This window comes from Dicentrarchus labrax, unplaced genomic scaffold (genome assembly GCF_905237075.1).
Source record: "Dicentrarchus labrax unplaced genomic scaffold, dlabrax2021, whole genome shotgun sequence".
In the NCBI taxonomy this organism is placed as follows: Eukaryota; Metazoa; Chordata; class Actinopteri; family Moronidae; genus Dicentrarchus; species Dicentrarchus labrax.
In genome coordinates, this window is record NW_026136722.1 from 12,201,792 (window position 1) to 12,219,149 (window position 17,358).

Genomic DNA, 17,358 nt, shown 5'->3' on the forward strand with positions numbered 1-17,358 from the left:
CCCAGAGGTGGGAAGAGAAAGACGGCAAGAAAGGGAAGACTAAACATCAGACAGGCGGTTTTTGCTTTGGTGGAAGCAAAGCATGCCAAACATCTGTGAAATCACTGAGTCACTCAAAAGAAAATTTCTCAAGTATGAATGTTTATTAAAAAAACACAGATGGCAGACCTAAACAAAAAAAACAACTCATAAGTGAGTAATGGTAGATTTCAGAACTGATTTTTTGATAGGCACTGATAAATTGAGTCTTACTCTAACTGACTTAAGTTCCATTACTTTCCAGTACAACTTTGCATCAGTATCCTAAACACACCGTCAACATGAGTAGCAGCTTACAAATGGATGAGAAACATGTATAATTTATGCTGATTAGAATTTAGACTTCCAGCCAATCACAGAGGTTATTCTACCATCTTGAATTTCTAAGAACTACATTATTAATGGATTTATTTAAAAAAAATATTAATTTCATATTCATAAGAATTAGTGTAAACTTTGCAAAGCAAACAAAACAGTTTTATACTGCCTAAACAGTGAAGTCCACAAAGGGAACAGATGGCAGATTAGTTGCAGGAATATTCCTGTTAAGTCCTTTTGACATTGTGCTGTCCTGTGTCGGACTGCTCATCTGAGGGACCTAAATCGTTCATTACATTTCCCGACAGAGTCTGTCTTTCTGCCTCTTTATTCACTACGCTAACACAGGGGTGCCCACGAAGATAAAACCGCCATGGCTTCCTGGCCCATTCCCCATGAGACTCAATTCCAATGCGCGGTGCTGATACTATATTGTGGGGTTCTGCTGGATTTGTGTTCGGGTCTCTCTCCAGCCACACCTCTGGGTCTGAAGCTAGGTCTCGACGGTCAAAATAGCGGGGTATATCTAAAGCCTGGCACAGCTTCGAAGGCCCGTTGCAGAGCTCTTTGTCCTTCAGTTGTCGGGCTCCCTCCTTGCGTCTAGCTGCCCTCAGCTGCCTCATGACGGGCTGACCCTGCAGGGGCTCAAGGGAGCGCAGCAGCACGGCAGCACCCTCCCCTGTGAAAAACAGCACACAATATGCATCAGTCAGCAAGGCTCCACTCTGTCTCCTTCCTTTTGCCCTTTACTCAGTGACAAAAGAAAACACCACTGTATAGATTAAATGTTATATTAATGACAAATACTTGGAGGAGGGATTTTTCTGTTTGCATGCATCAGTAGGCAAAATGGCAATCATAATGAATACCTTTGGTGAGTAATACTTTTACCTTCACTAGATACATTCATACAGAGGTAGATGCCATAGATGGGATACACATAGATTGTACCAGGCTTCATGAACATGGCTGTGTTCCTCTCAGTGCGTTTGCCCCCTGCTGAGTGTGAGGCCTTGTCCTCCCCACCAAGGTAAGCTTCAGTTTCCACTATTCTCCCTCGCAGCTCGGTGCCATCTGCACACCTGCGGACCAACACCTGCAGGGACAAAGAACAAGACTGATTATGTTTTATTATGATAAACCAATTAATTTAGTAGTCAATCAACAGACAATTTTAATAATCGATAATGCCAAAATGGCAAAAAGATACTATTTTGATTATTGACCCAGACCAAACATTTGAACCATGGACTCTGGAAACGTATAATAGTATTATTTCACATTTTGCTTAATAGACCATACGATTAACTGGTTATTAATGACAATAATCTTTAGTTGCAGCTCTACATTTAAGGGTAGTAGTCTGGATGCATTTTATTGTGGTTTTGGATTTATCAAGACCATGTAGGTTGAACTAAGTCTGTAGCTGAGTGTAATAAACTAAAATACTAAGTGTTACAATGAAGGATCGAGTAGACTTAAGTAACAGGTTACTTAATGAAACTTACATGAAATGTAAAGGGGCAAGACTTTCAGATAAATCCTTGTAGCTTTTACAGATAAAGGTGTTGACAGACTGGACAAAAGCTTTCGTGAATACTATTATCGTTATCGGACATTTGAGCTCTAACATTACTGACATACATTTTATTTCGAGCATATCCCCTCTACAAAGCTGGCTCTCAGAAATCATTCCCACAGAATACATGGATGTCAAATTAAGGTGAAATGGCAGCATTACCTTGCCGAGGAATGCTTTAGACAAACTGAGGCAAGATTGGTTGAAAAACTCTTCTCCCAGTCTATGTTGCTGGTTATTCTTGGTGAAATATTGGCTTCGCTCCGTCTCAGCATTCAGTTTCAAATCAGTCCTGTTTTTGTGTTTATTTACAGTTTGTTCAGGTGCTGCTGCTGCTAGCATCTTTCTTTTCCTTCCTGCCATAACGTTACCGCGAAACACGTGGTCAAAATTAAAAACACCTTTATGATACCGTCACTGCGTCCTTCATAATGTCAGCAACACCTTCATTTAACGCTAAATTTACAAGGCATTTACTTGAGTCTAGCTGGTATCATGGACATATATACATGGCTAGTATATTTACGCTGGTGCTAACATACAGGAAGTAAATTCTTAAAGGGACCGCGCCCCATTTCGGGCTCACTGAGTATTATGTTGCGATTTAATGTTTCCTCCTCGGGTTGTCTGTCCCAGGCTGTGAGAAAAAATGTCTATTTTAGGTTTTTTCCCTACTAAATTGAAAAAATTCCTGCTACACATAACAGCCACATTTTACATATATGTCTGTGGGTAAACCCCCTCTGGACAGTGTGGCCTTTTCCCATTGCTGTCTTATCTTTTCAGCCTCATTTGAAAACAGGCCACCATAATAAGAGGTTATAAATAGAGCTGGAGTGATCATGCTTGCCTGTGCCCAGGAAGTGGATGGCGCCAGTTTGGCCCCAGGCACTGTGGGTCCATGTGGCTTTCTGGAAGACTAACAGTATGTGACATGGTGCCACACGCTACAACGTTATCAGGAAAGTACAAGTTTGCAGTACTGGAAGCTCTGCTGAGCCTAAAGCTCTTGACTGCATGCATTGACTGATATAAGAATGGACGTATAGATGGGTAAATGTACAGAGGGTGAATGGATATATATTTAAAATATTTAATGTGATGTTATGTTTGAAATAGATTGATTTCTTATGTCATTTGAATTATTGAAGCAATAATAAATAAATTACAATAAATATGGTTTTGAGATGTATTACTAACAGATGACAGAGATTTTGCTTTGTGTACACTTAAACATGTATCTGCAAGTAAACTAACTACAGCTATTGGTGAAGTAAAGGTTCATCATTCTGCAGTTATTTATACCTATGCATTTTGCACCACTGGTACATTGAAGGGGCCCCCTTTTTCTCTTCCAGCCATTTTGAGCTGCATTTGAGACTTTTTTGCTGGTGACTGGCCATTTTAATCTCTGCATCTTGTGCAGTCTGGGTCTGCTGGGAGATGGCTTCATTCCCCACATTGCAGAAAACAAACATGACGGCCCTCTTCATTTGTACTGTCAGTTTCTGCTGCAGCAGGTTGCCTGTCTTCAAAGTATGGGCATGTTCTTTATTCTGATGTTCAACAGCTGGAGTTCTCCCTGCTGGACTCAACTTTAGTAGGGTTCTTCTACAGAGTCTCTTGAGCTTTCTTCAGCTGCCAAATGAGCTCTGATACAACCCTCTCATTAGTCTGGAAAACCTTTGTGCTTTGACTGGGTGCCTTTTCCTGTCCCCTGCAGCTGGATTGGAGCTTTGCTGCTGCAGCTTCTAGTTCACCTCCTCTACAGTAATCATGTCTGGAAAAACTAGTCATTAAAGTTTAACCCTATAAGAATTAGATGGTCCACTAACAGCACACACACACAAATGGCATCTCATTTCCACTTTTAATTCTCTGAAATATTATTCTGATTTCTTATGTAATGTTTGCTTTGTAAAGTATTACATTTAGTTACAGTCTTTATTCATACATCTTGAAGAGGTACAGAAACACAGATAGCAATATTACTAAAAAAAAAATCTCCCCCCACAGAGGCCTCTCTCCTTTGGTCAGTCAGATCTTTGGAGAGGTGCCAGAGAGTGCAGCATGCGTGTGAAGTGCTGCCTTATGTGTGTGTGTGTGTGTGTGTGTGTGTGTGTGTGTGTGTGTGTGGCATTGCAGAAATAGGTGAAGGGCACACATAACTGGGTAAGTTGATATACTGCAGCTACATAAAACGTGCCATAAAAATTCCCATTTCAAATATTTGCATGGCTAGTTATTGGATGTCATTGCCCTCTCTTATTGCATGCTTTTCAGATTAAAATTCCTAAATCATAAGACAAAATTAATATATATACTTTTAAATACTTTCAATATTTTTTATGTTATTGCTTATTCACAATTAGGCACCAGGCTACAGCAGGATCAGAGCAGTTGTATTTCTAATGGAACCAGTTGTGCAGTAACTATGCACATAAAGACCTGGGCTGACTTATTGAGCCAGGATATGATCCAGACAGAAATCTGCTGAGCATGTTCAGTAGAACAGTCCTGGCATGGCTTGTTGACTTTGTCATGGCTGGTGGACCAGTGAGGGCCATTGTTTGCTTTGACTGTGTTTCCACTGCCCGTTAGCAGTGATGGTGAGGTCTGGGCTGGGCAGCTTTCATTGTTGCTGCCACTGATAATCTTAGCAGTCACAGCTTGGCTGTAGCATTGCGTTCTGGATCACTTTCAACTCTAGCACTCACTGCAGTTATAGTGACGCTGAGCTGGGACGCCAGAGACTCATCTGTGTGTGCAGATGGATGAGCAGAATGTAGGCAGACTGAAAATATCTTACTACACCATGAGTCAGAGAATCCTGTGAAGAATAAGGGTTGATCTGCTGGGTATAAAATTCATTGTGCAGTGTTTGGAAAGGACGTAACTCCTAATATTTGTTTCTGGTTGAAGTTATGATTCTTTTAATTAGTGAGTGAGTAAATCTGTAAATATATATTTGTGTTCTGTATATAGTTTCAATTCCGAGACACACTGGCATTGCTATCTTTGGTTTATATCTGGCTGTATGAAAACATTTCATCAAACACATGACTAAAATGGACCGACCAAAATAATATCGCCATTTTATCCTTCCATGTTTATGATATCTTAGATTTCAATTCTAGTGCAAAAGTCAAAATGCTTCCTCTTAGTAAATTAAATCAAACACTTGAAAACAGAAAATGTCATAAATGTATTTATTTTTTAAAAATCATTACTTGTTTACTTTATCTTTGATGATTTCTTTATAGGTGACAAACCCTTAACTGTTTTCAAACTAATGGTTACATGCATCACTGTGGCATGAATGTCATCTTTTGTCACATTTCGCATATAAACAAATAGAGTAGTAGTGATAGTGTTTCTGCAGAAGATTCTGTATTGCAGTCATAACTGTGTGAGACTGTGGCATCTCTTTTATATGAGAGTCATGATTTAAAAAAGAATCTCTTAGGTGTTCCCTGTTGTAAATAAACACATGCAGCAACTATTACTGGCAATGTGTCATAGCTTTTGAGCTGCTGAGATAACCCCTCGTTTTACACTGTGTTTAAATTTGTATTGCTTACATGACATCATCATATTTATAACATATTTTAGTGTTTGCAGTCCTCATTCCATTACAAGGTGTGGCAGTAGATTGTCTTATTGTTTTATATGAGTCTATATATGAGTCTTATTGTCATATGATAGTCCAAATGGTCTTTCAGATGCCTTTTCACCATGAACTGCTGCATTCTTTTTATATCTTATATCATTATCTTCTTTTATCTTTTCTTCTATGGACAACATGTCCAAAAAAGCTAAAAAAAAGCTAAAAATACATTAATATAAAGATCAGCTTTCAGTGGGTAACTTCAACAAACACAGCCTCCATCATGGCTTCCACAAAACCCTTCCAGTAACATTAAACAGCTTTCATTTTTGTGACAAGTCCTTCGCACCAAGCCAATGAGTGGCAGAGGCTGGTATCATCTGCATCCTGTGTGTTTGATGTGATTCATTATTAATTGATGACAATTAATGATTCATGAGTCTCTTTTCTTGCTGCAGCCATGGGTGTGTGCTGCACAGGTGGGAAGGGGAAGCAGGAGGATTACTCCATGTGAGACTCAGTTCACACACCTGCACAACAGACAAACAGGGTTGTCTTTTTCCACATCTGGGATCTCATGCTCACAGGTTTTAACAGATCCACTGGTATAAACACAGGTTAGGGAATACCATGCATGCATGTATCCACTATATGTCTGTGTTTTTTTGTATTTGTCTAGACCACATTAATTTATTTTTGTTCTGCATTATAGAATAGGAGTGATGCATTAGTTAAGTAGACAGTTGTGTTCAGATACTTTGGTCTCTGTTCAGAAGACGCACTGTGAGGAACAGAAATAACTCAATCTACTTTTTAAACCTACCAAGTACAATAAATAAACCAACCGTAGTTTTTATTCTATATTTTATTACAAAGCATAAATGAGAGCATCAATAACAGTGTGAGGGCTGTTTTAGTAGATAATTAAAAGACAAAAACTCAGCCTTCCAGCTGTTTGGTTTATTGATTGAGCCTGTACTAAAATCTCCAGCCCCCTGACCTTTTGCTGTGTACACTGATAACGGTTTCCTTGTCTTGGCTCACACCTGTGGCTGTCTCAGAGAGAGTTGAGTCAGGCAGGCCGGTGAGGAGGGAAGGCTTTCTACAGGATCTTACTGATCTTATCACAAAAACAAGAATATAAATATGCTCAACACGACCACACAGTGGAAGTGTTTCTGCTCTGTTGGATTTCTTTAACACCTTCCTTCTGCTGTAGCATTTTCCAGCAGTACTATTAGATTGTCTTTTGCAAGTAATGCACAGTATGTGATCTATTATTGAATGAAAACCAGCATTCAGTCGATTTCAGATTTACCCAGTTACTGATTGTGTGATCAGTGCTATTTACAAACAAACCATAAGTAAACTTCCTATTTCATTGTGGAATAAAATGTATTTACTCTAGGCAAACAAAGCTCTAAAATGCCAGTCATTCTAAATGAATAGACTGACAATTCTTAAATCAATAAACTTAAAACACCCTTAAAAAGTCACATTCTTGTAAATAGTATTTGGACTCTTTTGAATATAGTTATTTGGTGTTGTAAATCATGTCACCTATGTACGAGCTAAAGCCTCCCTGAGATAGTCTCCCCTTCACTTCTCTGCTTGGTTGAAGAAAGAGGAAACCGTTTATGGACTGTCTGACAATGTACTTTTGGTTAAACATTACCCTTGCACTCAACCCTTTTATCTGTGTTTGACGAATGGGGCTTCAGGGGGCCTTGAGTGCTCTTACAGGTCCTGCGTCTCTTCCTAATTGCTGCCTTTGCCCCAGCTTCAACCCTGCTCTATCCCAGGGGAAACTTCACCATTAATTACAACAACTTCATGGTATATCAATCAGAGACTCCCGGTAGGCCACTGAACGGTCCTTACAGAGCTAAGTACACGTAAAAGAGTTGATGAAGTCCAATAAACTCAATCCTGTGGTGGAAATACTATCTTTTGCCTAATTTAGGAACATGTCTTTGAATCAGCTGGATTTGCAGTGTGGCTATCAGTCATGTTGGCAGGGACGAGACCCATGGGTGCAAGACAGAGAGAGAATAAGCTCTTGCTTTACATTCTGTCAAATACATACACGTCTAGTTATGAGACATGTTTGCTGTATGTCTGCCATATATTTTGGCTTACCCTCACATATTATCTGACTTAATTCAGTCTTGATGTAGCAATTGATTAAAAAAAGGAACAGGGTGATACATTTTACTTACTGAACAGGAGGAGGGCTGCTGAGGGTGTTGAGCTGTGGAAGAGGTGTTAAAAGCATTTTTAAACCACACTCAAGACACTTATATATTTCTGTGACTAGAATTGTGTTAGCTGTAATGGAAGTATAGACAACAAATGTAAAGTTGCTGAACAGGGAGGGAAGCACAAGATTAACAATCATTTACTAAAAAAAACAGTAGGTACTGCACAGTACATAAGAACAGTTTTGACATAGTTGTACTTTACTTGAGTATTTCCATTTTATAGGCTACTTTTTACATTCACTTCACTTTACTTATTTCTTTTAATTAAACTGTTGAACAGTATAAAAATGTTTGAACTGGTTCAGCGCTGATGCACCAGGATTTTGCTGTTATTACTGTACTTTTAATCTGGACTGCAGGACTTGTAAGGGAGTATTTTTATATTGTTGTATTGCTACTTTTATTTGAGTCTTAATACTTCTTTCATTGAAAAAAACCCAAAACATTACTGGTCTGATATTTCCAGTAGATCTGTATTGAGTATAAAAGTCAGGCACTCTTATGATTCCATGTAACACAAACAAGTCATCTGCTCTGTCAGCATGAAAATTGGATCATATTATGCTATTCTTTATTTTAATAGCAGAAAAGCACTGGCTGTCATATTCAATAAAGAATGTCTTAATCGGGAAGTACATCAAAGTAACTATGAAGGAGACTTTTCCAGGAACCTAAGCCACTTGTGCCCTGAAACCTCATCTGAGGAGAACTACGTGCTTGGTGCCCCTTTTCAGCACCTCCGAAACCCTCTGCTTCCTAACATCCATCTCTCTCCTGGAGAATATTCCCAGATGGATCTGAGCTTTCACTGAAACCATGATGGAATGCACTGAAATGGTCTTTTCATTAGATAGAGCAGCAGCATGTATTACCCGATCCATTTTCTCTAATAAAAATCTTCTCTTTTATAGTACAAAGTAAAGTGATTTTGAAGTTGCCTATTGCTGCAGTCTTGTTAATAAATGTATTAATTAAATTATTTAATGTATTGAATACATTCAAATGTATAGACATTCAGTCTCACAGATAATTGCTGTGAAAATGCCTTGGACTCAGTTTCTGTAAATGGGCTCACACTTGGAAATGCCCAAGAGGTCTCTGTGTGAATGAATGATTAAGACATGGCTGCAGAATCCCATGAGCCAAGTATGGCAGGAATCTCAGCAACAATGATGTAAACATAATGGCATGACACACATTTCAATCTCATTTTTGTGTGCATTTATGGTGGGATTCAAAGGCAATTAAGATAAATAAACAATAAAGATTATTATTCTCCCTAAATGATTATGAAATGATTATTATAAAACATTGTTAAGCATCTATTCAATTTAGGGGGCCCCGCGGAGAATGTGGAGTGAATCACTGTGGATAGAGAGAGTTAAACCCCGGTTTTAGTCCCCGGACCCCACTTTGGCTGAGGATATTGCTTAGTCACCGCCGTGACCGGGAGAAGCAGCGCCTCCCTGTGTACACCGATTGGTTAGTGATCTTGACGGGCTTGCCTTCTCCACAGACCGTCTCCAGTCCAGGGCGGGGCTGACTCTCCGCCAAACTGAATTAGGCTACAACCGGCAGAAGAAAACTTACCCCGGGTCGATCCATGGAGCAGTGTGAGAATGCTGTATCCGTAGGTGGGAAGCAGGAACCGGTCGGGCAGCCACATTTCGGCCACATCACCCAGGACTGCTTCTGCTGCTGGTGTGATCAAGAGTGACCAGATTTTACCCTACGGCACCGGGCTCGGCTTAAAAACATCTGCGGTGTGGAAAAAGCGCGTTTATTCTTGCGCCGCTATCAGGATGATGTGACAAATCACTCATCTGCTTCGTGTGGAAAAAAATCTGTGAAACCGGATTTTTTTTTTCACTGCTGGAGATCATCTGAACTGCTTGTTATAAGGGTAAGTTGTGTCATTATTTCATGACTGTCTCCTGTGGTCGCCCATACGGAAGGCAGCAGCCGAAGGAAGCGCTCACGAATCGTGATCGAGGAGGGCACACGAGCTCACTTGTCGATTGAATTACTGGTCAATTTGTCGACATGGGAATCTTTCACATAGTGAACATCATTTAGGTTACAGGGTTCTGTGCCATTCACGCTGCCTTTAGTGCAGTTTCCAGTGTGAAAGTCGGCTATTTAAGGTGCTCGTAGTATAATTGTACCTTTAGGCCTAATCACCTTTTTAAAAAGTGTGAAATACCCTTCACATTCAAGAGATGCTGAAGTGGAAATAATGAGGTGTGAAATGAGCCTCGTGTCCAAAATGAGACGCAGGCTGAGAGGCTAAATTACTTTTTATTTTATTTTTATTTGGCCAAATTCAGGAGAGATTACTTTCATTTGAACCACACGAACCAATGGCTTGATGTAACATTATCTCATGTGACTGGAGCCTGCTTGGGAATAGCTTTGCCTGATTGTAATTGTGGACCAAGGAATGAACCTAAATGACCATGTTGTTGAATAATCATGCAACACATCAGGCATACAGTCACAATGACCTCACTCATCTTTGTCATCCCACTCCTCCTCCTCCCTCCTCTTCCACCTTCTCCAGTCATCATCAGCATCTCCATCATCTTCCTCAAAGACAATCATGAATGTTTATGCATGATTCTGTGAATCAAGAAATGGCAGCATCATCCATTTGCAGTGCTGAAATACAGACGTCTACACACAAATGTTAAATAATTCACAATGGGAATGTGGATGAAAAGAGCAGCAAACAGAGTTGGCTTCTCATATCATCTCCCTGTGGTCTACCCTTTTGAACCAGATAGTATTATTTATTCCTTAGATCTTTGTTTTCTTCTCTAGTGTGTGTTTCATGAAGTGCTAACACACAGTGACTCAAAGTGACTCACGGCAGACAGTCACAAATGGGCGCAAATTCCACAAAATCATACGCATGGAGGGATCACCTTAATGTCTAGATCTGACTCATCAGAGGTTGAAAGCTCCAGGACAGCAGCGCACATATTAACAAACTGAAAACTTGTTGACATAGAAAAGGTTACGCGCTCCAGTGTCTTACAATACCTGGGCAGACTCAAGTGAAACCATAGACTTACTGTATTAGAAACTGCTGAGTTATTTTGGCAGACAGGACATAGGAGCACATGGCCTGGTTTGTGTGCCTAGTGTTCCTGAAACCTTATCACATGGAAGGAGGGGGGATCATGGCTTGGGGTGATGTAATCACACCGATAAAGCAGGGCCCTGATGTGTGATAGTGGCAGTCATGCTCATCCTCTCTATCTACTCCAGCTGGACCCCAGATAGAATATTCCCAATGTGTGTGTGTGTGTGTGTGTGTGTGTGTGTGTGTGTGTGTGTGTGTGTGTGTGTGTTTGGATGTTTATGTGGGTGCATGTGGGTACGTGATACAGGGAGGGAGCTGGGAGTAGCTCCGCTGAGGCAGGTGGACCATCCAGGCTGGCCTGTGTTGACTGGCTGGTATGTGAGTTTTTCAGGGGACTGCTGAGGGGGCCACACTGTAGTCATGCCTGCATGACTCATGGCGCGGTATCTGTCTGTCTGTCAGTCTGGCCAAGTGCACAGTCCTGTATACTGCTTCATGGGGTTGCCTTCAAAAGAGCTACAGGGCAGGATTTTACACTCAGTGGTTATGTAATACCTTTATTCATTGCCATTCTTCAGTAGACATTTTTTCCCATACATCTCAGTGCATGCATCATTGTGCAATAGCACCATATAGATGTTTTACACAGGTGCCTCATCACTTCAAGATGATGCATCTAGAAGCAGGGGACAGAATCGGCTTTCTTTGTAGATTTGATGCTCTGCTGAAGAGATGACGCTGTCCTCAGTAGGGCTTCACCATTTCCCAGAAGAAGCCAATTGAAGCCTGTCTGTTTCCGAATATGGGTTTACTCTTTTCGTGATTGTTGGTCATTTTCTTTAGTCTCTGTATAGAGCTCTCTGAGTTCAGATGAAATGAGCGTCACTGTGCTGAACAGTCACATGTGTGCAGAACACATGCTTCTCTAAATAACCCCAGGCTGTTTCACTGGCAACAACCACATCTGTATCACGAGCTGAAAATTTGTTCACTTGAGAATCCTGTTTACCAGGCAACTTGAACTTTACATTATATACTGACCAGGTAGAAAATTACAGCTATGCAAAAGTTTGGCGATAAATAAAACCTTCATATACAGGAAATTAAAACCGGCATATCAGTTTATGCAGTATATCACCCAGCACTAATAGTATGGTAGTATATAACACTGTATTATCTGCTGTATTAATTTTAAATATATGTATCTCTCTAGCTGTAATAATTAATGGACATATATTTCTTCAGTCCATTAAATCAATTTGTATTGTTTAGAATAATCAGATAATTCTGAATGCTTTTCATTTTACATGTTTACATTTTGTTAAACCCTGACCTGACTCTGATCTAAAGTTTCCTAAGCAGCTTTTAAAAAAGCCCCACTGTATAATAGTATCACGTGATATTCTATATTCTGTATCTGCTGTTCATAATATTTAAACACTATGTAATGGCTTTATACAACACAGGGAATCATTATAGAAGTTCTGTGCCTCATTTTATACCCACTTTGCAAAAACTGAGCTCAAAATATTTAGTATCTTTGGAAACATTAAGGCCTTGACTCAAATTTAAAATACATTAATGTGGCAGTGCTTGTCTGCTCATCCTATGTTTGTAATGATTGGCCTACTGTTGTTTGTGAAAGCTTAATGACTTGATCTGAATGAAATATCTTTCTGAGATTGACATGTACCTGTCATCGCCGCAGGCATCTGCTTTGTGTGACAACTACTACAGTGGAGACTGTCTCCTCGGTTGATTTGTGAATGTGGGGCATGGCAGCAGTATCTGGAGAGGTCAAACATGTTAACCAACTTGTTCTGCTACTTTAGAGACAATACGCATACATTCCTGCTAAATATATTGGTTACAACTGTTCCCACAGCTGAGCTCAAACAGACATTAGCTTAAAAAGCATGTCAGGTATGGTTTTACAGGGGATGATAGGGAGAGAGCCCACAAGCAGCGTTTGATCCCATCCTCGCTCAGCTCGCACATTTTGACTTTGATGTGGTTATGGTTTTGACAAAGTTGTCAGGAGCAGAAAGAGGGATTTTTTTCAGATGTCAAATAATGTTGTATTTGTGGAAAAACAGAAACTGAGTTGTGTCTCTTGTCTGCTGTGCATTTGTAATAAGGGTTGTTAGCAAAACATGCACTGGCATTGATTTAAATTATACTGGAAGTATGGTGTTTGTTGCTTGGACAGATCATCATCCTATGGCTACTTGTTTGTCTGCCTGGTAATACAGTACACTGACTATTGCACGATCTCAGAGTGCTTCCCCTGTTGATGGCTCGGTTGTGTGACTCACAGCCGTTGCATTCAATTGTTCCCGTCCCATGACATCTTGGCAGTGGCATGATGCAGTGGTAGCCATGACGGCGAAGTCAGTTGTGATGTAATGCTGTAATGCAGCAGCAAGGCTATTTCAAGTCTACCTCTGAGCCTCCAAGGCCTCTGTCTGCCAGCATGCCACCCTGCCCTTCTCTCATTCAGCACCTCATCTGTCAGGAGCCTGACAGCCATACATGAACCAGCATTCACAGAATTTACTAGAAACCTTTGATGCACAGGTTTGGAGAAAAGTCAGAGGCACGACTAAATTGAAAGTACAGGTTACTATGAATTGTTTTCACAGTTATTTGGTTTAGACCAACATTAGGCTGCAGCAGAGATGAAAACATCTAATTTGGGGTTGGTAGTTACAGGGTGTTTTTGGTTCCGTAGCTTGTGTTCTCACTGACATGGTGTCTGAGGCTGGTTAACCTCAAGACAAAGCTCATTTTCAGGGCTGTGGGAATGCTGTGTGTTTTTCTCTGAGAACTGGCACTTGTAGGCAAGCAGCAATGGCTCCTTGAACTTTGATCTTCCTCTTTGAGTGCGAAGAGCTCTCATAGGGCGTGTCAACTGATAAACTAATAAATATCTTTCTTTACATGGGGCCTCGAGACAGAAATCTATATGTCAGGTATGTTGCAATTGAGTAGTCTTACCTGTGTGAAATACATTAGGCTTACACAAATTTGCATGAACAGTAGTACAAATAAATAGTAAACTTCAGAAACATCAGTGCAGTCTTCTTGTTAGAAATACACTTAGTTATGTGCAGATTATTGTTTATTAGTGTTTTTAGCTTATTTTTTATTGTTATTTGTTTGTTAAAGCTACCCAAAAAGGCAGTGCAAGTTATGCTAGAGGAGCATATGCACCAGTTTAAGGGGTTTTCCACAAGCTGGCAACCCAACAGTTGTTGATATTAATGTCTTATCTGACCTTTTAATAGATGATTTAATCCATAAACCCATATTTACAACCTTTAAAACCTTTCTTAAGTTTGACTTATTAGAGAAGAGTTAGACAGACCAGAACTCATTATTCATATTTTTGTGTTTTGCTCATCCACACTGGAGACTGTAGCGCATCTCATGCAGCACAGGCCTCAACTGTGGTAATGACAGCACTGTGTTGTGTGTGTCTGTGTACTTCTTCTCAGATCATTGTCAGGCCAGAGGACCAACTCAAGGAACACCCAAACTGATACAGTATCCCAGCACTGTTATAGTGGCGATGAGAGTGCAGTTTTAAATAGGATAGCCTTCCCCCAGCCCCCTTTACTCCTCCCCCCCGCCCCTCTATCTTTGGCACAGTCAGTCGTCATACCCAGAGGCTGTGAATCCTCATTGTGTACCAGACTGCTAAACTCAAGTTGACTGTTCCCTGAATGGAACTGCACACACACAGTTATATCTGGACAGTTTCAACAGTCCCACCAACATCACATACCATGCGCCAAACTCACTCCAGCAGCTTTCCCAGAAATGAGGGTGTGTTTTGGACTCCTCTGTGACTTGTCTTTTACTGGATTTTTTCGGAAGAGGTGGATCTTAGTTTGAATGTGCTTTTCTTTCGTTTGCACTTGAACCATTTAGGTTTTGAAATACCACTAAGTGTGCCCATGTCACATCTACGGCTATTTTATTATTAAGTTGTACTTTTTTGTATGCAAATAGATTTCAGTTAGTCTGTTGGACTGTGTTTAATGGTTGTCAGTCAGACGGATCGACGTGGCATCAAGCCAGGCGCCATTGGCAAATTTGAACTAGTACCTGATCCTGTGACTCTCAGCTTTCCTTTTCTACTGCTTCTGCTTCTCTTCACACCCGTGCCAACTTTCCCTTCCATTTGCCAGTTGACAGAGCTTGTAATGCCGCGTGCCAGGGAAAATGATGTAAAGCCTCTCATTTATGGTGCCCAGTTGATCACGCCCAGTTATAGTGAAGGCATCACACTTGAAGCCTTATATGTGGTGAAGCATATTCACTGAGAACTAGGCAAAAACAAACATGAACAGTAATACAAATCAAAATGTATTCCTGGAGGCTGACAGGGTTTGTACTCCCACTTTGTTAGTTTCACTTCTCTCATCTTGTCTCAATTAGACATTCTGTCTCTTCACCAATATTACATTTCCTGATCATTTATCACTCTTGTGTGGCAACATTTGCTTGCAGACTAAGGAAGTGTCCCTACATGTTTGCTCTGTGACCTGGTGGGGAAAACTGACTTTATTTCCATAGACAAAGAGTCTGTGTGTTTTTTTTTTCAGTTAAATCAGGACTAGGGAGGCCTCCTCCTCACTGGGCCTGTCCCAGAGGACCTGACCCAGCCATCCCAGTTTTCCTGTGCCTTTGTCAGAGTTTTCCACAGATCTCTTGGCCCAGCTGTATGTCGTCATTCTTCCTCCTTCCTCCCCATCATCCTCACTTTTATATCTCCCTGATCCCAGCATAGAGACCCAGGCTTCCCCTCTGGGTGTTCCCCTTGATGTCCCCTCACTTCCTCAGAGTAGCCTATATCAGAGTCTAGATTAGTAGCTGGTAAATGCATGACATTATTATGTCTCGGGTGAAACAACGCAGTCGGTGGATATCAGAGAACTGAAAATCTTGGAAATTAGGTTTTATTTACTTTGATCACTGATCTGTTCTTTCACTCCAGTATAAAACTATTTGCTCTGTAAATAACATCCTGAATGATATGAATGCAGTGGTCCACAGATTCTGTTTTTGTATTCTCTTCATGTTGATAGCACTTTGGCAGGGTTAGCTTTGGGTTTAAGACATCAGAGCTTGTCTCTGGAGAATGTCTAAAAGAAGTGAAATTACACTGAATAGCAATCCAAGTATTTTAACCTTGGCCCTAAAATAATCATTTGTTTAGGGAAATGTTCTGCGTCTGAATTAGTGCATTTAATGTAGACGTTTACTGTTCAAGCAATGTACAGACTATTAACGTAGGGATTTGTGAATGTTCTTTATCATTTGAAAAGTTTTTCTGAACTGCTTTGAGTACGAGTCATATAAATGGTGCCGCCTTGATGAGTGATTCTCACTTGTTTTGACACAGAGACCCAAATCTCACCTCACAGTTATCTGAGTCATTGCTCTACAATCTACGTTGTTCACAGCCTCTGCCAAAATGTTTTGTGACCCACATTTGTGTCCCACCACAGTAACTTAGTAACCATAAACAGATTTCTCATTTTTCAAATGTCAGAGACTGTATCAGAACACACTGTTTTTAAAGTAAATTTTATTCCTTTTTTACACAATAGATTGAGTAGCAGGTGTATTGTATTGATGTATGTGGGATGTGTGTGCACCAAATGTAGTGCTGGGAACTAATAAGCATTTATGGTGGTCAAACCACTTTATCTTCTATAAGTGATGCCAGATAAACTTGCACATAAAGCTCATTTAACTGATGGCTCTATGCCTCTAATGCTTCCCTCCCATTTGCATATTTTCCTGTATAACAGATGAAAGAGATTCAAATATGGGAGCTTTATGAAAATGACCTAGTTGTTGTGTGTGGAACAAAAACAGTTTCCCCTCCCTCCAATCCAGAGGGGAACCTGAAGACTATATAGGTCTTTGTGGCTGTTGCCTCTGTAGTAATAAAATCAAATCCTCCTACCTGTGACAGAATCAAGTTTGTACTTTCATCCCTAACAGGAATTCTGGCTCTATGTGACAGTGATATGTGACAGTAAATGTGTTTTGGTGCAGGAGGAGGCTGCTGGCCTCAATTGATATTCCCTGTCCTTCACTTGACTTAACTCAGGCTGTGCACACCTACACATACACACTGCACGCTCATAGACGCACATACACATGCTCACCCGCCCACTTGTGTGCGTGTGTACATATACATATTCACAGTATGCAGTGGTGAAAATCAATGTAGTCAATAATCTGTACTCTGGGCTGTTAAAGGTCGGAAAATCTTTCGGGCAGACATTTTCTGAAATTACATGTGAAGGTTGCATCTGTCAGAGGCATTTTAGTAAGTGTATGAAATAAACGTTTGAAAGATTGAAAGGCTAAAAATCTTAATTAGACCTTGCTACAAAGGTTGAGCCAATCAAAAGATTACAGTGGCTTTGAATCAAATTACTTATACAGT

At 40.4% G+C, this 17,358-nt stretch overlaps 2 protein-coding genes across 4 annotated transcripts in view; one reads left to right on the top strand and one right to left on the bottom strand.

Annotated features, from left to right (window-relative positions):
* Positions 1-124: 124 nt before the first annotated feature.
* mpg (N-methylpurine DNA glycosylase) lies at positions 125-9,524 on the bottom strand. Its single transcript, XM_051387473.1, has 4 exons — positions 9,395-9,524; positions 7,763-7,794; positions 1,249-1,453; positions 125-1,036 (listed from the first exon to the last, which is right to left on the bottom strand). The coding sequence occupies exons 1-4, from the start codon at positions 9,468-9,470 to the stop codon at positions 585-587; spliced, it is 765 nt and encodes a 254-aa protein (XP_051243433.1). The 5' UTR covers positions 9,471-9,524; the 3' UTR covers positions 125-584.
* A 35-nt stretch (positions 9,525-9,559) lies between these two features.
* The window catches only part of rhbdf1a (rhomboid 5 homolog 1a (Drosophila)), a 32,859-nt gene continuing 25,060 nt past the window's right edge, over positions 9,560-17,358 (top strand). For all 3 annotated transcript variants that reach the window (XM_051387468.1, XM_051387469.1, XM_051387470.1), the window contains exon 1: positions 9,560-9,707. The gene's annotated coding sequence lies outside the window, so the exon portion shown is untranslated. The remainder of the gene's footprint in view (positions 9,708-17,358) is intronic.

Excerpts from the sequence above, each read along its gene's own strand:
- mpg (XM_051387473.1), bottom strand. The coding sequence starts at position 9,470 with ATGTGGCTGCCCGACCGGTTCCTGCTTCCCACCTACGGATACAGCATT. Across the intron at positions 7,795-9,394 it reads GCTCCATGGATCGACCCGGG|CTCAACACCCTCAGCAGCCC; the intron begins GTAAGTTTTCTT and ends CCTCTTCCACAG. Across the intron at positions 1,454-7,762 it reads AGCAGCCCTCCTCCTGTTCA|GTGTTGGTCCGCAGGTGTGC; the intron begins GTAAGTAAAATG and ends TTGTCCCTGCAG.